Source organism: Aotus nancymaae, unplaced genomic scaffold (genome assembly GCF_030222135.1).
Source record: "Aotus nancymaae isolate 86718 unplaced genomic scaffold, 86718_ANA_hifiasm-v0.15.2.pri h1tg000131l, whole genome shotgun sequence".
NCBI lineage: Eukaryota > Metazoa > Chordata > Mammalia > Primates > Aotidae > Aotus > Aotus nancymaae.
In genome coordinates, this window is record NW_026988546.1 from 4701421 (window position 1) to 4725662 (window position 24242).

The window sequence follows — 24242 nt, forward strand, 5'->3', positions numbered from 1 at the left end:
TATGTCTGATTTCAGCTGTTCATAAATGGGCTATGATTCTATTTAGGCTTTGTAGTTTTTCCATTACATATTTCCTATTTTTCCATAGCATATTCAATAAAATCCCAAAATTTCAATAAGCTTGAGTATTTTCTAGGTTTGACTGGTTTTGATTGATGTGAAATATGATAAGGGAACATAATGTATATCTGGCAAATTCAATCTTTACTTGGAAAACAATTGCATTCTGATTTGATAGCCTTGTATGTGCTAACAGGAAATGCCTTACATGCATAGCTTGCACATCACTGGCATATGGGAAGGCATAAGGGAGGAATCGTGTGTAGTTATGCAGAAGACGTGGTACTTGATGGAGAGTCTGGAATGTTATCAAATGTAGGCAGACTTTAAAAAGGTCTCTGGGCTAAGATAGGAGTGGGGCTATCAACAGGCAAGATCAAACAAGACTGTCTAGATTTAGTACTGTGCAGTAAATATTTTTCCTTTCTACTTCAAAACACACTGCTTATACCTGACTAAAGGAGGTCTGAAAAAAAGCAGAACTTTGGGGTCTGAGACACAAATGTTAGTTCATTGCTTCTGGACTATGAGGTATCAATATGATAAAAAGAAATAAGCTAATGGGCATGGATACTGGAAATGCTAAGAAACTTATTTTAAAATTCGAGTCTTAATCTTCACAACTTATTAGACTGTGGTTTCATCTTCAATTTATTTTATTTTATTTTTAACATTTAAAACATTTTTTGTTTTACTCTTTTTTTCACAGCTGTTCACTCAGTTTCTTTTGGATTAGCCAAAGTAGACAAAATCCTTGCTTTTCAAGCTTCACCTAATTCACTTACTTGAAAAGTGGGAAAAGTTTCTTTTTTATTCATTTAAAATGTTTAAGTGTTTATCATAATTTGATGTAAATTTGCTTAAGATGTGATTCTATTTTGTTTTTCCTTACCTTATTTAGAGCATGAGTAAATTAAAAAAACAAAACAAAACATCATTTAAGACAATAGGTCTCACTCTAGGCTACACATTAGCATCCCCAGATAACTTAAAAAAATACCCCTCTACTTCCAGAGATCCATTTAAATCAGTCTGGATGGGGCCCTGAGCATCTGTTTTTTGTTTTTTGAGACAGGGGCTTGCTCTGTTGCCGAGGCTGGCGTATGGAGTACAGTGGTATAATTTGATCTCACAGCAGCCTTGACCCCTGGGGCTCAAGCGATCCTCACACCTCACCCTCCCAAGTAGCTAAGACTACAAGTGCATGCCACCACACCAGGCTTATTTTTGCATTTTTGTAGTGACAGAGTTTTGCCATGTTGCCCAGGCTGGCCTCAAACTCCTGGGCTCAAGCAATCCACTTGCCTTGGCCTCCTGAAGTGCTGGGATTATAGGTGTGAGCCACTGTGCCCAGCCTATTTTACTTTATTTTTAAACCCATTAATTTTATATCTGTTAACTTGGTTGTACATTTACAGATTATTTTGTTGTAACTAGAAATACTCCGTGTTCTGTTTTTATATTTGAGAAGGTTTATAAATTAGTACATCTGAAGTGCCTGTATGGTTGTCTAGCACAAGGTTATTTTTGTTTCAATCACTCTCTAGTTTAGTAATGGCACCTTTTTCTTCCCCTCAGAATCTCAAGAGCTTATTTTTTGAAATTCTTTAATAATCTTCCTTAGGGAATATTCAGCATAATTTTGTGGCATAGTGCTTTAGATGGAAGGAAGAACTAGATTATTTGAGTCATTTCTACTTTTTGATCCTATAAATATGGTAATTAGAAAAAAATTTTAAAGTCATATCAGATCCATGAAAAATATAGTAATCTTAAACATTGTTGTGAAACAATTTGAGATACTGCTTTCCCTATCTCCACTCCCAAGTTGCCCCCTGTCACCTTCTTATTAAGGTATTGAATCTAATATATAGGAAGAAAATAATTTCTTATTAAATAATAATTACAAATGGTACAACACGAACTTTCAGTGTTTCTAAAGCACAAATGCTTGGATCCAAGAAAAAAAAAATAACTCCTCAAAGAGAAGAAAAATTAGTGACCTTAAGGAAGTGGTGCTTTAAACTTTCAACAGCTTCCCCTTATGATTTTTATTACAGTGCTATTCAGAAAGACTTAATATGCACCTGAGTTATATAGTATAAAACACTTTTCTTACTGGAGTGCTAAGTGAGCTGTTTTAATGATAGGAAAATGTGCCTGAAAGGGAATGGATTTCAATTTGCTTTTAAACTTTTAGGCATTATGACATTCTTGAAGACCGAGTTCCATCAGGACTTATTGTTGACTACCGAAATCTGTTGTCTCAATGTGAGGAGAGTTACAGGAAATTTTTAAATCTGAGAAGCAGTTTGTCAAATTGTAACTCTGATTCCGAGCAGGAAAATATCTCCATGGTGGAAGGGTTAAAATTGTATTCTGAGATGGAACAGTTGAAACAAAAGCTGAAACTCATTGAGAATCCTTTGTTGAGGTATGTGTGTCTTCGTAATTCTTAGTCAACATCCTTTCTTACTGGCTGTCATGCTGATAGGTCTGTTTTGTTTCTTTAAGGTATGTGTTTGGATATCAGAAGAATTCTAATATCCAAGCAAAGGGTGCCCGTCCTAGTGGTCAGAAGATCACTCACGTGGTCTCCTCCACCATGATAGCTGGCCTCCTGCGGTCCCTGCTCATGGACAGGCTTTGCCAGGAGCCTGGTGAGGAAGAAAGAGAAATTCAGGTAAATGGAGAGTTTCTCACTCCAGGTGGCTTTTTTTTCTTCTGATTAACCCCAGGTTTTTACAAATCCCACAGAGTGTTTACAGGAGCTTCCCCAGGATGGTTTTCTGTGCAGTGGGAAGTAGTGAGAGCCCTGCCTTTCGTCAGCAATAGTCACTTACCAGGCATGTGTTAGGTCAGTGCATTATCAAAGGAGAAGCTTCAGTATGCAGTTTTTGGCTTCTATTTTTAAAGTAAGACATGAAGGCACCTAGAGTAATACTCAGATTACTTTTTTGGGAGTGTATATTTACAAATGTGTTGTTATTGTTTTCTAGTTCCATAGTGATCCATTGTCTGCTATAAATGCCTGCTTCGAAGGTGACACTGTTATTGTTTGTCCTGGCCATTATGTGGTACATGGCACTTTCTCCATTGCGGACTCCATTGAGTTGGAAGGTGAGTATGGAAGACACATAGCCAAACTCTCATACATGATATTTTAAGTAAACAATAAATCACTGTTCTTGTTGAAACTCCAAGAATGTGATTTGAACCCATTTGATTTCCAGTGAGCTGCCTTGAAACATTAAGGACTTGGAAAGCTTAAAGGAGGTTGACCCAATGTTTCAGCACTTTGAGCTGTGGTTCTTTGTAGCGGTGTATATGTTGGGGAGATGTTCACAGGCTCATATAGAAAAAAGACCATTAGGAAGAAGCATACTTTCTAGGTTGTAGATGGTTTATGGAAAGGAAATCTAATTTCTAGAATTAAAAAAATTTCCAGCAATATTTTAAAAAATTTTAGTATTTTAAAAATTTGTTGCTTGCTTTTATAGATTTTACAGATAATGTAGTTCTTGGCTTTTTTTGTTTGTTTCAAATTTAGCTTATTTTCGTGAGAGGTTTAATGAAGGGCATTTAACTTTGAAATTAGTACCAAACAATTATCTTAATTCTCTAAATGCTTGCTGAATGCCACAAGTGCTACACTTTGTGTCTTGACCAAAGTATACTTTAGAATTTTTCAACATAAAAAAATTAATGTTGAAAAATTCTATTAAAAATGACTTTTTGGGCTGTGTATGGTGGCTCATGCCTGTAATCCTAGCATTTTGGGAAGCTGAGGTGGGCAGATCACTTGAGGCCAGGAGTTTAATAGCCTGGCTAACATGGTGAAACCCTGTTGATACTAAAAATACAAAAATTAGCTGGGTGTGGTGGGGCGTCCCTGTAATCCCAGCTACTCGAGAAGCTGCGGCAGAAGAATCGCTTGAACCTGGGAGGTGGAGGCTGCAATGAACCAAGATCATACCACTATGCTCCAGCCTGGGTGAGAGAGCAAGATTCTGTGTAAAAATAATAATAATAATAATTTTTTGACAGTTATAACCTTATTGTTCATTTAAAGTGATTTCTAAATTTAGGTTACTTTGCAGTTGTTCATCTTGGTCCAGAATATTTTCATAATGTGTCAAATTTAGTTACACCTGTTCAACTATTAACCAAAATAGTTGCAAGTTAGCTGTGAAGCTTGCGATGCAAAAAATCATGTATCATTTTGGGACTTGTGCAGCTGTTCAGAAACTGCTTACGCTATGTTCTTTATCTTGTCAAAACTTCTAAATGGAAATGAGGCTGGGAGTTTAGTTTTCTCCTGCTCATAGTACACCATCTCACCCCCTTTTTTGTTTTATGTGTGTAACTTCTGTTCTTTCTACTCTCCAATTTTTTGTTTTGTTTTTTTTCTTTCTCATAGGCAGAAGATTCATCTACTCTCCTATTTTTGATGTATAATAGATGTGTGTATATAAATAACACATCTGCAAGATAAATCACTGTAATAAATACAGTTTATTTTTTGGCATAGTAGAAATAACACTGGTATTATAGTTTGTATGGTAGATAAGAGTTCTTCCTAGATTGGTGAAGAAATTTTAATGTAATTGCCAGAGTTTCATAAATAGACATATAGAATGCTGATAGTTAAGTATAAAAATGACTGTATATTGACTAACAATATGTGTCTGGTAATTGGGGAATCAGATGGTATCTCTAGTGTGCATAGGTGGGGTACTCATTTATGAGTAAGATTCAAGCTCATCTGATAGTGATCTATAGCTAACATGTATAACAAGAGATATATGTGGAGTACCTACTATGTGCAGAGTGTTAATAGTACTTACAATAGAGGTTTTCTTTCTTGTTTCGAAAATCCATTCATTTAGGTGATGGTTTTATGTTTGAAGTGGAAAGGAATACATAATTATAAAAAATGTGTGTAAAAATATTTTTTCTCAATATGCAATTCTTATTGTACTTTTAATTTTTATGATGATAAAAAACAATGGTTATTGTAGAAAATATAGAAAGTACAGGCAGATACATACAAAAATCAGAAACAAAATCATTCATAATTCAGGCATCCAGAGTCCACCCCGGTAGCATTCCGGTGTGTGGAGTCCTCTTGCATTCTCTAGGGCCCCCAAAGCCTTGTTTATTTTCTTCAAGTATAGATAAATTCGGTGGCTTTGCTTGTTAAATGCAGTTACTGCTTTCATTTACTCAAAGACTCATCTGTAGACAGTGAGAGTTATTTCTTACAGCTTTGTCTCTGTGGTTCTGTTTTACAATGGAAGTCAACCGAGTTCTTTAGTTTTCTGATACTCCAGTTTTTTGTAAGCCCAATCAGCTGTTTAGCCTGCATTATTGGTTTGAGTAAGATTTATAGAGATCTGGTGCTTTTTTTTTTTTTTTTTTTGAGATGGTGTCTCACTCTGTTGCCCAGGCTGTGATTTCAGCTCACTGCAGCCTCTGCCTCCCAGGTTCAAGCGATTCTCCTCCCTCAGCCTCCTGAGTTGTTGGGATTACTGGTGCCTGCCACCATGCCTGGCTGATTTTTGTAGTTTTAGTAGAGACAGGGTTTCTCCATGTTGGCCAGGCTGGTCTTGAACTCCTGACCTCAAGTGATCCACTCACCTTGGCCTCCTAAAGTTCTGGGATTATAAGCATAAGTCACTGCGCCTGACCGAGATCTGATGCTTTTTTTTTTTTTTTTTTTTTTCTGAGATCGAGACTTACTCTGTCACTCAGGCTGGAGTGCATTGGCACAATCTCAGCTCACTGCAATCTCTGCCTCCCGGATTCAAGCAGTTCTCCTGCCTCAGCCTCCTGAGAAGCTGGGATTACAGGCATGCACCACACCCAGCTAATTTTTGTATTTTTAATAGAGGCGGGGTTTTACCATGTTGGCCAGGGTGCTCTCGAACTCCTGACCTCAAGTGATCCACTTGCATCGGCTTCCCAAAGTGCTGGGATTACAGATGTGAGCCACCATGCCCAGCCTCTATCTGATGCTTTTTGTTTGTTGATGAGGTAGTCTGTTTTTTTCTAGTAAGTAGTCAGTTTGTCAGATTTTAAGCCAACTATTTAAGAGAATATTAAAATTAGATCATCTTGAGAACTGCTTAGGTTTATTCAAATGTAATTTATATTAGAATCGTAGAATGTTAGAAACAAACTTCTAAGGGTGGATGCTTTAAAATTCTTTGACTCAGCTGTAAGTCCATTCATTCATTCATTCATTCGAGACCAGGTCTCATTCTGTCACCCACAGTAAAGGCTGGAGTGTAATGGCGTGATCATAGCTTACTGCAGCCTTAACATTATGGGATCAAGTGACCCTCCCACTTTAGCCTCCTTGAGTAGTGAGTAATTGGTGCATGCAACCATGCCTGACTAACTTTTTTTTAGTTTTTGTAGAGATGGAGTCTCACTGTGTTGCCTAGGCTGGTCTTGAACATTATTTTTTTTATGGCAGTTTTGTAAGTGAATTTAGTGCTGAGCTGATGTGAGATAGTTGATAGGGTAGTCATCTTGATATGGGGACTAGTCAGAGAGTGGTGATTGTTAAAAATTGGATACCATGGTTTAAATCAAACAGAATATGTAGAGAGATTTTTTAAAAATACAACATGGTTGACTGATATCATCATCTGCAGTCATTTGAACTAGAGAAACCTAGAGGTTTCTAGATTGTTCTTATTTAGATGTTTTTCCTCACCCATCTTGAGTGTTCTTGTTCTCTCTTTCTTAGGATATGGTCTACCAGATGACATTGTGATAGAAAAGAGGGGCAAAGGTGACACTTTTGTGGACTGCACGGGTGCTGATATTAAAATCTCAGGCATAAAATTTGTTCAGCACAATGCTGTAGAGGGAATCTTAAGTAAGTATCTGAATGTTTGATGTATTGTTTCTTCTAAGCTTTGAAGGAAAACTGTATTCTCTATGGAAGATAGAATTTAATGAAGTGCCACTTGAGTACAGATATACCTTGTTTTGTTGCACTTCACAGATACTGAGTGTTATACAAATGGAAGGTTGTGGCAACCCTGTTTCCAGCCAGTCTGTTGGGACCATTTTCCCAATAGCATGTGCTCACCTTGTGTCTCTGTGTCACATTTTGGTAACTCTCACAGTATTGTAAGCCTTTTTAAAAAATTATAGATGATATGCTGATCTGTGCCCAGTGATCTTGATGTTACTACTGTAATTGTTTTGAGGTGCCATGAACTACATCCATATAAGATGGTGAATTTAATGGATAATTGCGTGGGTTCTGACTGTTCCACCAGTCAGCCATTCCCCTATCTCTATCCTTCTGTTTGGACCACTCTATTCCTTGAGAAACTGCAATATTGAAATTAGACTGGCTAATAAACCTACAATGACATCTATGTGTTCACATGAAAGGAAGAGTCACCTGTCTCTCACATTAAATTAAAAAACTAGAAATGTTTAACTTAGTGAGGAAGGCACATCAAAAACTGAGATAGGCTGAAACCTAGGTCTCTTGTGTCAGTTGGCCAAGTTAAGAATGTGAATGAAAAGTTCATAGAGGAAATTAAAAGCACTACTCTAGTGAACATATGAATGATAAGAAAGTGAAACAGCCTAATTGCTGATATGGAGAAAATTTCCGTAGTCTGGATAGAAGATCAAATCAGTTACCACATTCCTTAAATTAAAGCCTATTCCAGAGCAGAACCCTAACTTCTTCAATTCTGTGAAGGCTGAGAGAGGTGAGGAAGCTGTAGAGGAAGAGTTTGAAGCTAGTAGAGGTTGGTTCTTGAGGTTTAAGGAAAGAAGCCATCTCTATAACATAAAAGCACAAGGTGAAGCAGCAAGTGCTGATGAAGAAGCTACCGTAAGTTACAGAAGATCTAGCTAAGGTAATTGATGAAGGTGGATACACTAAACAACACATTTTCAATGTAGATGAAATAACCTTCTATTGGAAGAAGATGCCATCTAGTACTTTTCATAGCTAGAGAGAAGTCAGTGCTTGGCTTCACAACTTCGAAGGACAGACTGACTCTCTTGTTAGGAGCGAATGTAACTGGTGACTTTAAGTTGAAGCCAGTGCTCATTTACCATTCAGAAAATCCTAGAGCCCTAAGAAGTATGCCAGATCTACTCTGCCTGTGCCTTAGAAATGGAACAACAAAGCCTGAATTGTAGCACATCTGTTTATAACATGGTTTACTGAATATTTTAGGCCCATTATTGAGACTTGCTACTGAAAACAAAAAGATTCCTTTAAAAATATGATTGCTTATTGAATGTACCTGGCCATCTGAGAGCTATGATGGAAGTGTATCAGGAGATTAATGTTTTCGTGCCTGCTAATAACATCTATTCTGCAGCCCATGGATCAAGGAGTAATTTCGACTTTCAAACCTTACTACATAAGAAATATACTTCATAAGGCTATAGCAGCTATTGATAGTGATTCCTCTGATGGGTCTGGGCAAAGTCAATTGAAAACTTTCTGGGAGGGATTCATCATTCTAGATGTCATTAAGAACATTTATGATTCATGGGAGGAGGTCAAAATATCAACATTAACAGGAGTTCTGGAGAAGTTGATTCCGGCCCTCATGGATGATTGAGGGGTTCAAGACTTGAATGGAGGAAGTAACTGCAGATGTGGTGGAAACAGCAAGAGCCTGATGATAGCAAATAGAGCCTCAAGACGTGACTGAATTGCTACGATCTTACAAAAATTGGAACAGATGAGGAGTTGCTTCTTAATGATGAGCAAAGAAGGTGATTTCTTGAGATGGAATCTCCCGGGGAGGATGCTGTGAACATGGTGGAATGACAGCAAAGGATTTAGAATATTATGTAAACTTGGTAAAGCAGAGACAGACTTTGACGGGATTGACTCCAATTTTGAACAATTTTTTTTTTTTTTTTTAACGGAACACTTTTATTTTAATCACTTAACACTTGTGTAGTATTCAATTTTGAGACTGAAACACTTGTTTCCCTTTCAACTGATTAGGACACAGTCTGAGTTGGCAGAATTTAATCCTCACATTATTCAGCTAATGAGGCAGAATCCTAAAACCTGATTCTAACTTCTGCCTGTATCCCACAATGCAAGGCAAAGCCTTTCTTTGTTTTAATGTTATATGAGTATAAGGAGCATATAATCTGGATTCATTAACTTTAGGTAACAATAACTTAAAAGCTAGCGAAAGGTATACAGAGATTTTAAAATTGACTATACAATAAATAATGAAAACTAACAACAGAACACAACAATGTTCAAATAGTGAATACAATTAACAAATGGGGCCAAAAGGTCAACATTTATCTTGCATCATCTTTCAAGCAATATCTCAGCTTTTTTCTCCCAAACATAAAGGCAGATTAATTCAAAGTAGCCCTATTAAGAATATTTGTTTGTTTCCTTCTGAAATTAATATTTGAATGGAAACTGTATTAATAACTCATGGCTTCTCCTAAACATAAAGACAGATTTTCTTTTCTCTCAAACATAAAGGCAGATTAATTCAAAGTAGCCCTATTAAGAATATTTGTTTCCTTCTGAAATGAATATTTGAATGGAAACTGTATTTATAAGTCATGGTTTCCTAGTGAAGTTTAAGATTCCCCTAGATGATGGTCAGATTTAGACAATGCTAGAATAAGACACCGGACAATTATTTCAAAGTATGAACTACAGGCAAAATCTAAAAGGACATACATAATTTAAAAATTTCTAATTTAAAAAACATAGTAAATATAAATGAATTAACTCACACAACCTAATTACATACAAACAAAACTAGAATAAACAACAATTTTGCCACTTAACAGGAGCAAGATCTTAGGTGGGTCATTTTGTTTAAGGATGACTTGAAATTTTACAATACCACCTTAGCTCCCACATATGAAAACTCTTCAAGAATCTTATCAACTAGAAGTTGGGGAAACTACAGTGAGAAATAAAATGAAAGGGCTTCTAACCCATATGAAGGCCCAGATCATGCCTAAATTTCTAGGGATTTAACTTAAGAATCTCCTTGCCCTGAGAGATTCCTTGATCCCACAACACTCTACTCAGATGGGGCAGAGAGTCCCAGAACACTACCCAAGCCACAGAAAAAACACACAACCCGTCTTGTATCTGGCACCAACAGACTAATATCTAGCTATACACAGTATTGACTTTAAAGTTGGTTAATGAGTATTTTAATTGATTAAAATAAAAGTTAGAAATTACATGCTTAGTCTATACAAGTTTAACTTACTTTAGTCCCTTAGTGGATTGTGAATTGGCTCCTGTTAGTGATCAGGAAAATGCTTTGTATTTGGTGTAGAAACCAAATAAATCAAGCTATTATCTTTTGAGTAAAAACAATGTTTGTTTGTAAAATGCCAGTTTTATATTTAAGTAAACATTAAAATCTTCATTGAAGCAGTGAGGCTGCATTTTTCAACTGCCTGTGCTGGTTAAATGAAATGTTTAATCCTGCTGTGTCAAGCTCACTAGAAGGCCACCCCTCCCTTTAAAGCCAGGAAGACTGCCACTGTCGCTGCTATGGTAAGTCACAGCCAGCCAGCCTGCTAGCAAAAGGTGATAGCACCAGCATTATAAATAAACAGGACTGGTTGTGAGGTAGCTACACAGTTTTAAAGATGCTGTTAATGAACATTATGGACAATGTATGGTGTAGCTAGTTGATAACACTTTAGCTGATTTTTTCATGAGATGGAAAAAAAAATCAGCAAAATAAAGGCACATCTTCAGTTCATTTAGAAGTCAGCATCCAAAGTAAAAGAATTCTCTGTTGGACTTGACATCACTCCCATCCTCTGATACTCGCCTACTCTCTTCTCAAAGAAGTTAGTCTATCCTTCCAGTGAAATATTCTCCATAAAGTCAAATGGATTCTCTACTCTGAAAACCTTGCTAAAACCCAGTTCCAGCATAAGTCTGCCTGCCACAAACTCAATGTATTGCTTCATTAGAGTGCAGTTCATCCCAATGAGCTTCACAGGCAAAGCCTCAGTGAGGAACTCCTGTTCTATCCGAACAGCATTGATAATTATTTCGCATACTCTCTCCTCTGATGGTTTGTGTACTAGGTGTTTGAACATCAGGCAAGCAAAATCACAGTGTAAACCCTCATCTCTGCTAATAAGTTCATTAGAAAATGTGAGGCCAGGCATCAGTCCTCGTTTCTTGAGCCAGAATATGGATGCAAAAGAACCAGAAAAGAAGATGCCTTCCACTGCAGCAAAGGCTACGCGCGTTCACCATAGGTAGCCTGTTTGTCCCCAATCCAGCGCAAGGCCCAATCTGACTTCTTGACACAAGGCATCGTTTCAATGGCATTGAAGAGAAATTCCCTTTCGTTGGGATCTTTTATGTAAGTGTCAATAAGGAGACTATACATTTCAGAATGTATGTTTTCCATGGCAATTTGGAAGCCATAGAAACAGCGGGCTTCTGTAATCTGAACTTCTTGGTTAAATCGCTCCACCAAGTTTTCATTTACTATGTCATCACTTGCTGCAAATAAAGCCAGAACGTGGGATATAAAGTATCTCTCCTCGGGCTTCAGGGATTCCCAGTGCCAAATGTCCTTGGACAGCTCCACCTCCTCGGCGGTCCAGAAGGAGGCCTCCGCCTTCTTATACATGTGCCAGATACCGTGGTACTCGACGGGGAAAATGACAAAGCGGCGCGGGTTTTCTCTCAGCAGCGGCTCATCCTCCACGCCGGGGGCTGCTGCTCTAGTTTTCGGCTCCGCGGGCTCCTGGAAGATCCTCCTCGCGGTCTTGCTGGCCAGGACTCGGGTCCCGTTCAGGGCTGGGGGCGTGTTCTCCTTGACCAGGCTGAGCCCCTTCAGCGGCTAGAGCTGCAGCTGCTGCGGGTCCGTGATGGGCGCGAGCGGGACGCGGATGGAGAGCATGGTGGTGGCGCGATGAAGAAGAGCTGGCAGTCGGGGCGCCCCCGGCGGCTGGGAAGGGGTGCAAGGGCTTGAACAACTTTTTACTATGGGTAAAGTGCTATCAAACAAGATCACATGCTACAAAGAAGTCTTTTCATGAAAGGAAGAGTCAATGTGGCAAACTTCATTGTTGTCTTTTAAAAATTGTCACAGCCATCTTAACCTTCAGCAAACACCATTCCGATCAGTCAACAGCCATCAACATTGTGACAAGACCCTCCACCAGCAAAAAGATGATGTCTTGCTGAAGGCTTAGAGGAGTGTTAGCATGTTTTAGCAAAATAATTTTAAATTAAGATGTGTACATTTTAAAAAAACATAATGCTTTTTGTACACCTAATAGACACATTAGAAACATACTGCTCATTAGTATAAATGCACATGCTCATCAGTGTAAATACTAATTATTAATTTTTTGAGACACAGTCTTGGTCTGTTGCCCAGGTTGGAGTACAGTGGTGCGATCTCAGCTCACTGCAACTGCAACCTCTGCCTCCCTGGTTCAGGCGATTCTCCTGCCTCAGCCTCCCTACTAGCTGGGATCACAGGCTCCTGCCATCACGTGTGGCTAATTTTTGTATTTTTAGTGCAATCAGGGTTTTACCACATTTTCAAGGTTGGTCTCAAACTTCTGATCTTGGGTGATCTGCCTGCCTCGGCCTCCCAAAGTGCTGGGATTACAGGTGTGAGCCACCATGCATGGCCTAAAAAATTATTTTTTTCTGTACATAGTGTGACAACTTAGCAAACTTAACCCTGAAGTGAAAAATAAACCTATTCATGATAATTTGTTAATGTTAGTTTCTTTTCTGTGCAGTGATTTTTTCTTTGAAAACTTTCCAGTGTTGTGGTCTGTGTTCTCTGTATTCAGGGTAGCACTAGATTGAAGTTATCTCCACGTGGCAGTAGTGTTTGTTTACTGGAATCTTTGTATCCCCTTTCTTGATTCAAGGTCTTTTTCTTCTGAGATACTCAGCAAAATTGCTCTCTGATACTTTTATTTTCTAGTAATGAAAATTGCTTTTGTATCTGAGGTCAAGTCATTCTTTTTAAAGAATGTTGCTTTTAGACTGTAGAAAATATTCAAAATAGTTACCGTTTTATATTTTATGAATTTGTAATTTAGGTAAGAACATTTAAATGGTAGCTTTTGAGAAATATTTAGTCCACATCTATTGTCAGCACCAGGCTATCTCTAATACTGGAAAAGGCACATTACTTCTTAAAGCAGTCAGCGTGTGTTTTCCTCACAGTCGTTCACCGTGGTAAGACTACGCTGGAAAACTGTGTGCTGCAGTGTGAGACGACCGGAGTCACAGTGCGGACATCAGCAGAGTTTCTGATGAAGAACTCGGATTTATATGGTGCCAAGGTAGAAACACTTGTCCTCTTAGGGAAGTAGTTTGGGTTTAAGTTGTAAATGAATATATGAAATATGGGACCGAGATATATGTGCGTACTCCTACTCTCCAGTCATCTCTACCAAGTCAGTCAAACTCAACTGTGCAAGGGTCTTCTCATGTAGCATTTTCAAATCATAGGAAGAAAAGTAATAAATCTCACAATTGCTTTATTTAACTTTAAGAGAAGGTTAGACCATTAAAATTCTAACTTTGTAATTGCATATTCACACAGTATTGTAAGAAATAGCAGGGAGAGGTCCTGCATGATGCCCTTCACCAGTGTCCCCTAACACTAACATCTTGTGCAACTGTCGTGCAACATCACAACCAGAATACTGACATCAGTCCAGTCAAGCGGAAGAATATTCCCATCACGAAAGGAACACTTCATGCTGCCAAACTCACCTGCCTCTCTCCCACCAACCTCTTCCTTAACTGCAGGCACACCTTAAGCTGTTTTTCTTTTTCTTTTTTTTTTTTTGAGATGAAGTCTTGCTCTTTTGCCAGGCTGGAATGCAGTGGCACGATCTTGGCTCACTGCAACCTCTGTCTCCTGGATTCAAGCAATTCCCCTGCCTCAGCCTCCTGAGTAGCTGGGATTACAGGCACATGCCACCGTGCCAGGCTAATTTTTTGTATTTAGTAGAGATAGGGTTTCACCATGGCCAGGATGGTCTCAATCTCTTGACCTCATGATCTGCCCACCTTGGCCTCCCAAAGTGCTGGGATTACAGGCGTGAGCCACTGTGCCTGGCTCTGTTTTTCATTTCTATTTATTTCATCATTTCAAAAGTGTAAAAATGGCATCACACAGTATGTGACTCGTTGGGACTGGCTTTTCTCAGTGTGGTTCTCTGGAGCGTCACTTAGGTTGTTGTAGGCACCAGTAGCTTGCTCCTTTTTACTGTTGAGGAATAATCCAATGTGTGGACTGTTCCTCAGTTTGTTTAGTCATTTGTAGAAGGATGTCTAGATTGTTTCCAGTTTTTGCCTATTGTCAGTAAAGCTGCTAAAAACATTTGGGTATAGGTTTCTGTGTGAACACAGTTTTTATTTAAAAAAATTTTTTTAAACATTTATTTATTTATTTTTTTGAGATGGAGTCTCGCTCTGTTGCCCAGGCTGGAGTGCAGTGGTGCGATCTGGGCTCACTGCAACCTCCACCTCCTGGCTTCTTGCAATTTTCCTACCTCAGCCTCCCAAGTAGCTGGGACTACAGGCACACACTGCCACACCTGGCTAATTTTTTTTTTTTTTGTATTTTAGTGGAGATGGGGTTTCACTGTATTGCCCAGGCTGGTCTCGAACTCCTGAGCTCAGACAATCTGCCTACCTCCGCCTCCCAACGGGCTGGGATTACAGGCATGAGCCACTGCACCCAGCTGACAGTTTTAATTTTTTTAAATTAATTAATTAATTAATTTTCTCTTTATAGATTACTCAGTCTTGGATACATCAGTTTTTTTTTTTTAAGGAGTAAATACCCAGGGATGCAGCTGTAGGTCATATAGTAGTTGCATGTTTAATTTTTTTTAAAGAAACTGCTAAAATGTTTTCCAGGGTAGTTGTACCATTTACGTTCCCACTAACAATGTTTGAGTGGTTCAGTTTCTCTATATCTTCAAGAGCATTTGATGTTTTGACTTTTTTTTGTTTTAACCATTCTGATAAATGTGTAGTAATATCTCATTTTTTTAAAATTGTCATTTCCTCAGTTGTTAATAATGTCAAGGATTTTCTCATATGCTTATCTCTCACTCTTATATCCTCTTTAGTGAAATATCAGTGACTTTTGCCCCTTTTCTGATTGGATTGTTTGTTCTTTTTACTGTAGAGGTTTGAGAGTTCGCTATATATTCTAGATACTAGTCCGTTGTCAGGTATGTGGTTTGCAGATACTTTTTGCCACTCTGTGGCTTGTCTTTTCACCTTCTTCATATGGGCTTTTATGGAGCCGAGTATTTTATTTTAATGAAGTCCAGTATATCAGTTTTTCCTTTTATGAGTTGAGCTTTTGCTGATAAGATCTCTTTGCCTAGCCATAGATCCTGATTTTATCCTATTTTTTTCTAAAATTTTTATAGCTTTATATTTTACGTAAGGTTGTGATCCATTTTCTAGTTAATTTTGGTATAAGGTGTGAGTTTTAGGTCATAGTTCATTTCTTTTCCTATTTTATTTCACTCATCTGTGTAGCTATCCCTCCACCAATACCTGTAGCTGTACATTAAGTCTTAAAATCAGGTACAGTGATTTGTCCTACTTTGTTTTCTCCAGAATTGTTTTGGCCACTCTAGTTCTTTCGCTTTTCACTTCAAATGTTAGAATAATTTTGTCTATATCCACAAAAGATCATGCTGAGATTTTGATAGGAATTTTAATAAACCCACATATCAATTTGAGAAGGATTAACACCTTCCAGTCTTTTAACACAATGTGTTTCTCCATTTATTTAAAATCTCTGATGTCTTTTTTTTTTTTTTTTGAGATAGAAACTTGTTCTGTCACCCAGGCTGGAGTGCAGTGGCATCAACATGGCTCATGGCATAGCTTCAGTCTCCTGGACTGAAGCCATCTTCTCACCTCAGCCTCTCAAGTAGCTAGGACCACAGGTGCATGCCACTACACCAAGCTAATTTCTTTTACTTTATTTTTTGTAGAGATGGAGTCTTGCCATGTTGCCCAGGCTGTTCTCCAACTTGAAATCCTCCTGCTTCAGACTCCCAGGGTGCTGGCATTGTAAGCATGAGGCACCACACCCAGCCACATCTTTGTTTTCTTTCATCAGTGTTGTGTAGTCTTCAGCATACAAATGCTGTAGGTGTTTTGTTAGATTTGTACCTAATTATTTTGCTTTTTTGAGTGATTGTAAGTGATATAATATTTTTTTGAGATGGAGTCTTGCTCTGTTGCTCAGGCTGGAGTGCAATGGTGTGGTCTCTGCTCACTGCACCTCTGCCTCCTGGGTTCAAGTGATTCTCCTGCCTCAGCCTCCTGGGTAGCTGGGATTATAGGCATGCACCACCACACCCAGCTAATTTTTGTGTTTTTAGTAGAGACAGGGTTTTACCATGTTGGCCAGGCTGGTCTTGAACTCCTGACCTTTTGGTCTGACCGCCTTGGTCTCCCAAAGTGCTGGGATTACAGGCCTGAGCCACCACACCTGGCCGTAAGTGATATTTTTAATTTCAGTGTCTCTAGTATATAGAAATATAATTGATTTTTATATGTTTATCCTATATCCTATGACTTTGTTGAACTGTACTTATAAGAATGTTTTTGTAGCTTCCTTGGGATTTTCTATATATAGAAAGTTTTTCTATATAGAGTAATGTTATCTGCAGATAAGGGGAGGTTTTTTTTTTTTCCTAATCTTTATGCCTTTTTTTCCCTCTTTGCCTTATTGCACTGGCTAGAATTTCCAGCACTATGAAAGCAGACTTTCTTACCTTATTTTTGATATTTGAGAGAATATATTTAGTATTCCATCAAAAAGAATAATGTTGATCAGGTTTTTAGATATTCTTTATCAAGTTGAAGAATTTCTGCTCTATTTCTTTCTTTCTTTCTTTTTTCTTTTTTTTTTTTTGAGAATTTTTATCATAAGTGGATGTTGACTTCTTTTTTTCTGAATTCCTTTCTCAGGAATATACTGACTTTTAATGTTTTTTTCTGGATAGATTGATATGGTCACATGATTTTTCTTACTGGAAAAAAGAAAATGGTGAGTTACATTGGTTGATTTTCAAATTTTGAGCCAGCCTTGCCTCTGTGGCATAAACCCCACTTGGTCATGGTATAGAATTCTTTTTATATATTGCTGAATTATATTTACTAATCTTTTGGGAGGAAATTTTGCATCTATATTCATGAATATTGGTCTCTGGTTTTGGTTTTCTGTACTGCCATTTTTATCTGGTTTTATTATCGATAATAATAACTTCATAAAATGAATACTGAAGTGTTCCCTTCTCTTCTATTTTGTAGAAGAGATTGTGTAGACTTGCTGGTCATTCTTTAGATGTTTGATGGATTTCACCAATGAAATCATCTGGGCCTGGCAATTTCTCTTTTGGAATTTTTTAAATTATGAATTCAATTTCTTTAATAGTTAAAAGGGTATTCAAATGATCTATTTCATATTAAGTACATTTTGGTAGTTCGTGCTTTTTGTGGTATTGGACTACTTCTAAGTTGTCAGATTTATATGTATAGAACTGTTTGTAGTACTTCCTTATTCTTCTGATAGCTGCAGGTTCTATAGTAATGATCCCTGTTTTATGTTGGTAGTTTGTCTTCTCTCTTTAAAGAACCAACTCTTTGTTTCATTGTTTTGTGTGTTTTTTCTTATTGTAATTGTTTTGTTTTCAATTTCCTTTATTTTAGTTCTTGTTTTTTTTTAAATTTATTTTTCATTTTAATTTTTACTTTTTTATGTTCTTTTTATGATTTCATTCCTTCTGCTTGTTTTGGGTTTATTTTACTTGTTTTGGGTTTTCCACCTGAGATATTAGATTATTGATTTGAGAGTTTTTTCTCATGTAAGCATTTAATGCTATACATTTCCCTCTCAATATTGCTCTAGCTATTCTGTAAATTTTGGTATTTTTAATTTTTATTCTTTAGTCCTTGCAGAATTTAGAAGTGTGTTGTTTAGTTTTTAAATATTTGGAGTTTTACTGTTATCTTTCTATTGTTGATTTCTAGTTTGATTTCATTGTGGTCAGAAAACGCACTATATGATTTTACATTTCTAGAGGTTTCTTTTATGGCCCAGGATATGGTCTATTTAGATACATGTTCTGTGAACAAATGAAAAGAATGTGTATTCTGTTGTTGGGTGGTATATCCAATAAAATGTCAACCAGATCATATTGGTTGGTGGTGGTACTGAGTTCTTTTGTATTCTTTCTGATTTTTTTTTTCTGTCAATTGTTGAGAGAGGGGTGTTGAAGTCTCTCATTATAACTAATTTTGTTTATTTGCCTTTTCAGTACTATTAGTTTTTGCTTCACATATTTTGCAGTTCTGTTATTTGATGTATGCTAATGTAGGATTGCTATATCTTTTTGGTGAGCCAGCGTGTTTATAATTATTTGATGTCTGCCTCTGGTAATTTTCTTTGCCCTAAAGTCTACTTTATCTGATATTAATGTAGCCACAGCTGGTTTCCTTTGATTATTGTTTGCATGATATATCTTTTTTTATTGTTCTAATTTCAACTTGCCTGTATTCTTCTGTTTGAAGTGAGTCGTAGACAGCATATAGTTGAGTCATGTTTTTAATCCACTTTGGCAATCTTAGTCTTTTAGTTGTATTTAGATCACTTACACTTAATTATTAATGTTAAATCTTTAGTCTGCTATTTTATGTTTTCTGTTTGTTCTGTTTTTCACTTCTTGATTTGCTTTTTACTGCCATCCTGTGGATAACCGAACATTTTTCAGAATTTTACTTGTTTTTGAAAATATCTCTCTGTATAGCTTTTTTAGTGGTTGCTCTAGGTTTTACATTATATGTACATGACATCACAGTTTACTGGTGTCATCATTCATCAGTTCAGGTGAAGTGTAGATAACTTGCCTCCCTTTATGACTCTACTCTACCATCTCTCTCTCTCTTCTTTTTTTTTTTTTGAGATGGAGTCTCACTCTGTCATGCAGGCTGGAGTGCAGTGGTGCGATCTCAGCTCACTGCAACCTCTGCCTCCCAGGTTCAAGCAATTCTTGTCCTCAGCCTCCCAAGTAGCTGGGATTACAGGCGCCCACCACCATGCCCAGCTAAGTTTTGTATTTTTAGTAGAGATGAGGTTTCACCATCTTGGCCAGGCTAGTCTTGAACTCCTGAACTCGTGATACATCCACCTCAGCCTACCAAAGTGCTGGAATTACAGGTGTGAGCCGCTGTGCTCGGCCCACCGTCTCCTTTTGATAATTGTCTTAAATATTTTCTTTACCTACATGTATCTAGAACCACATTAGACAATATTATATTTGTTTCAAATGTCAAACGTAATTTAGCAAACTTGAGAAGGAAAGCTTATTGTATTTACCCATATCTTTGCTTACTGTGTTTTTTTTTTTTTTCCTTTTTGCTGTTCCAAGATCCTCTCTTTTATCATTTTGTTTTTATTTAGATAACTTCCTTTAGTCACTCTATGAGGTAGGTCTGCTGGTGACAAGTTTTCTTAGTTTCCCATCGTCTTAGAATATCTTGATTTCCTCTACATTCCTGAAGACTGTTTTCACTGGTTTAGGATTCTGGATTGACAGTTTTTTTCTTTTAGCCCTTGAAGAATACTGTGTCTCTTTCATCTGGCATCCATGATTTCTGATGCTGTCAATCACATTTTCTCTCCTATAGGTAAGGCATTAAATTTTCATTGATGCTTTCAGTATTTTTGTTTTTAGCTTATACTAGTTTGATTATGATATATTTTGGCATGGATTTCTTTGAGTTTATTTTGTTTGGGGTTTGCTCAGCTACTTGAACTTATAGGCTTGTTATCCAAATCCTGCCAAATTTGGGAGCTTTTAGTCATTATTTCTTCAAGTATGCTTTTAGCCACACCCTCTCTCTCTTCTCTTTCAGAACTCTGATGACATGAATATTGGATCTTTTGTTATAGTCCAGCAGATCTCTGGAGCTCTGTTCTCTTTTCTTTTTCAGTATGTTTTCTCTGCTATTGGGTAAATTTTATTGTTCTATCTTCCAGTTAGTTCCCTGATTCTTTCCTCTGTTGTTTTCATTCTGCTGTTGAGCCCATCCACTGAGCTTTCTATTTTAGTTATTGTATTTTTCAGTTCTAATATTTCTACTTGGCTTTTTATATCATCTACTTCTTTGGTGAGGCTTTCATTTTTCATTTAAGTGCGTTCATAATTGCTTATTGAAGCATTTTTATCATGGCTGCTTTAAAATCACCGTCCGTTAATTCTATCATCTCTGACATCTTGGTTTTGGCATCTGTTGATTATCTTATCTATTTTGACATCTTCCTGATTCTTGGTATGACAAGGGATTTTCAAATGAAAGTCAGATATTTTTGTATTATAAGAATCTGAATCTTCTGTTTTAATTTGGCTTCTCTGATACTTCTACAAGAAGGGACGGGGTTGGTGGTAGATGGGCATCATCTTGTTACTGGTGGAGGTAGAAGTGATGGTTGTCACTTGGCTTCCATTGATACCCAAGTTAGGTGGGGGAGCTCCTTGTTACTGTTATGTAGGGGTGGGAGGCCTAGCTTCCTACATGGTGTCCACTGACACTGTGATGTACGGGAGTGGTCTTGTTACCACTGGGCAATGGTGAAAGTGTAGAATCTCCACTAGGCCTGCTCTGACACTGCCCCAGTAGGGAGAGAGTGGTTGTCTTGATACTGCCAGGTGGGGGTACAAATCCAGGCTCCTCATATAGTCTTTACTGACACTGCTGCAGGGAGGGCCTTGAAACTGGTGGGTGGGGATGAAAATCCTGGCTCCTTGCTTGGTCCTCTCTGGTAATGCCCCAGTCGAGGTGCTGGGGTACCTGGTTACATTCTTGAGGGGGTGCAAATCTAGGTTCTTCTCTTGACCTTTGCTCGCATGGGTGAGATTGGGGCTGCTGTTTTATTCTATGATGTTTACCTGGAATAGAGCTATTATTGTCTAAAAGTTTTCTGTCTTACTAGGTTGCCTAGTCCTTTTGTAAGAGCAGCTTTTTTTGGTGTGGGTCTTTTGCTGAACTGGACTGCTGGCTTCTTCAGTTCCTAGTCTAGGGATTATGAAGCAAAAAGAAAGGAACGTACCACTGTGTTGGTGTTTTTTGGGTCCTGAGGTCCCTAGCTGGTCTGACATCTCTCCACTTTTCAGTCTTATGCTTGTTTTATATATAATGCCCTTGGTTTTTGGTCATACCTAATAGACGAAACAGGGACATCTACTCTATCGTCCCAGAAGTGGCAGCCTCCTCAGTTACTTTTTAATTGCCAAATTGTTGTTCATTTTCATAATATATTTTGAATATGGCTTTCTTTTTTTGAGACTGAGTCTCATTTTGTCGCCCAGGCTGGAGTGCAGTGGTGCAATCTCAGCTCGCTGCAGCCTCTGCCTCCTGGGTTCAAGCAATTCTCCTGCCTCAGCCTCCCAAGTAGTGAGGACTACAGGTGCGTGCCACCATGCCTGGCCAATTTTTGTATTTTTCATAGAGATGGGGTTTCACCATGTTGGCCAGGCTGGTCTCGAACTCCTAACTTAAAATGATCCTCCTGCCTCGGCCTCCCAAAGTGCTGGGATTACAGGTGTGAGCCACCATGCCTGGCTGAATATGACTATTATTTGCTACCTGACTGCTGGTTTAAATTGTTCACTTTTGCAAATTTTATGTTTCCTGATAGTTTGATATTTAATTTTAACTATCTTGCTATAGATATTTTTTAATGTAATCACCCCTAAATCTTTTTTGCACACAACTGCAACTGAAAATCTCTTAGAAGAGGGCCCAATTAACACATTTTGAAAAATGTCGAGGCGGGGATGGGGAGGAGGGGGAGGGATAACACCTGGAGAAATGCCTGATGTAGGCAACGGTGAGGGTGGGATGGAGACAGCAAACCACCATGGCATTTATGTACCTATGCAACAATCCTGCAGGATGCAGGACGTGCACATGTACCCCAGAGCCCAAATACAATTAAAACAAAAAAGATTTTTTGCTTACAATAAAATTTGTAAAAATTAACTCCATGACAAGCATAGACCATGAACAGTCCCACATATATGTTACACTTAATTTTTCTTATTTCATTAAAAAACAAAAACAAAAAACCTCTACAGAAGAGTTAGATTGGTGTGTATATATGGTTCAGGCATATGTACAGGGTTAAGTAATAATAAATGTTTTCTCATGGAATACTAGTACTAGAAAAGTAACTGAACATACATGCAGTAGATGTGTCATCAGTGGTTATAGCAGCTCTTCTTCATCGATGCTGTTGTGTAACAGGGGGAGCTCCTTGTTACTGCTATGTAGGGGTGGGAGGCCTAGCTTCCTACATGGTCTCCTAAATGGTTGCTGAAATAACTATAGAGGTTTGAGTGAATCACTTTTGTTTTCCAAAGTTCCTTGCATAAGCATTTAGGAAATAAATTCTTATTACTGTTACATTTTTTGATGCCATGAGGTGTGAGAGAATAGGGTCATGTTTGATCTTTCCGGTTATGCTGTTTAAATGACACGTGAACTGGCTGCTTATGTTAACGTGTGTAGTAGGCGAGGCCATTGTTTAACTCATAGAAGTGATTTTTAAGTTGGGTTGGGTTGGGGTATTTTAAAACTGGAACATTTTGGAAAATGTAGGGTCTTGTTTCTATCCACAAATTACAATATTTTACTAAATTCAAGTACTTTTCTCCAACTAATTGAGTATCTGAGAGATGGTCATTTTGAATAAGTGCATCTTTCAACAGAATTCTTAAAGGATTTTTTTTTTTTTTTTTTTGGCAAAATCAGAAAACATCTAGAATAAAAGAGAGTAGAACAAGAATCAGGTGTTGACACTCTTAGCCTCTGTGTGTGTGTGTGTGTGTGTGTGTGTGTGTGGTTTTGAAAGTGATAAATTGTTAACAACTTGCTAGAGATTGAATAAATGGAAATGTTAATTAAAAATGCCTGATAAAACTTATCTGTAAAATACTTTATCTTTTTGCTGTATGTTTGTACTATGTTGAAGGCTAAGAAGTAATTGTAATAAACTTTTTTAGTCTTGCCTTTTAAAAACTGATTGGCATTATCTCAAACTGTAACTCACAGGGTGCTGGTATAGAAATCTACCCTGGGAGTCAGTGCACCCTGAGTGACAATGGGATCCATCACTGCAAGGAAGGGATCCTCATTAAGGTGAGCATCAGCCAAAACACCCGCTTTTCAAAGGATAGAATGGATTCACCTACAGATTATACTTTATTAAATTGTTGGGTTCTATTTTCTGGTTTTGAAAAGCATAAACAGTATATACATTTCAATAATATGTCAGTGATTGGAATCTCCTGTGAGAATGCTTTGTTACCTATAGATATGCAGAAATGACAGAGGAAAGCTCTGTCACTAAGGACTCAGACTGCTACAACATGGGACTAAGCATAGCTTTATTTTTAGAGTAGTGTGAATAAAGATTTTTAAAGCAGGAAATGTTGAATATGACAGTTTCTTAAAACATTTGTTTTCAATGTCACAGGACTTCTTAGATGAACATTATGACATTCCCAAAATATCCATGGTGAATAATATAATACATAATAATGAAGGTTATGGTGTTGTCTTGGTGAAACCTACAATCTTCTCTGACCTGCAAGAAAATGCTGAAGATGTAACAGAAGGTATGCTATATTTAGTAATTTTTATTCATTTATTTTTTTTTAACTCCTTTACCTCTGCACTGATAGTAATTTTTAATATAAAAACATAATTTACTTTATTTCAGCATTAAATGCTGATTAAGTCTCTGAGTCTTCCTCTCCTCCTTAAAAAAGATTATTGGGATATGCTTGGGAGTGGAGAGAGAGAAGCTTAATAAAGCCATAACATTATAGAATGAAAGAAACTTTCAAGGTCAACTAGTTCAATTGTCATTCAAAATCTTGATGTTGTATCTTCTGTGCAGTTTCCTTCTTATCATGCTTAGCTTTCAGTGAGGGTGGATGTGTGATAGGAACTGTGGGTGTGTGATAGCAGCCATAGGTGCGTGAAGCTATGGTGGTGTGTGACAGCAACAGTGGGTGTGTGATAACAATAGTGGCTCCTGCTGGCATTTGTTAAGGCTGGAGGCAAT

The 24242-nt window shown here is 37.6% G+C and overlaps 1 protein-coding gene and 1 pseudogene across 2 annotated transcripts in view; one reads left to right on the forward strand and one right to left on the reverse strand.

Moving 5' to 3' along the window:
* The window catches only part of SHCBP1 (SHC binding and spindle associated 1), a 39066-nt gene that overhangs the window by 11581 nt on the left and 3243 nt on the right, over positions 1-24242 (forward strand). Inside the window, exons 6-12 of one of the 2 annotated variants that reach the window (XM_012475864.3) lie at positions 2261-2494; positions 2575-2743; positions 3060-3180; positions 6818-6949; positions 13286-13404; positions 23225-23311; positions 23649-23790. In XM_012475864.3, the coding sequence (XP_012331287.2) occupies positions 2261-2494; positions 2575-2743; positions 3060-3180; positions 6818-6949; positions 13286-13404; positions 23225-23311; positions 23649-23790 (1004 nt within the window). The remainder of the gene's footprint in view (positions 1-2260; positions 2495-2574; positions 2744-3059; positions 3181-6817; positions 6950-13285; positions 13405-23224; positions 23312-23648; positions 23791-24242) is intronic. The other variant, XM_012475865.3, reaches the window with a different exon arrangement.
* On the reverse strand, positions 10819-11996 carry LOC105733451 (ribonucleoside-diphosphate reductase subunit M2-like; annotated as a pseudogene).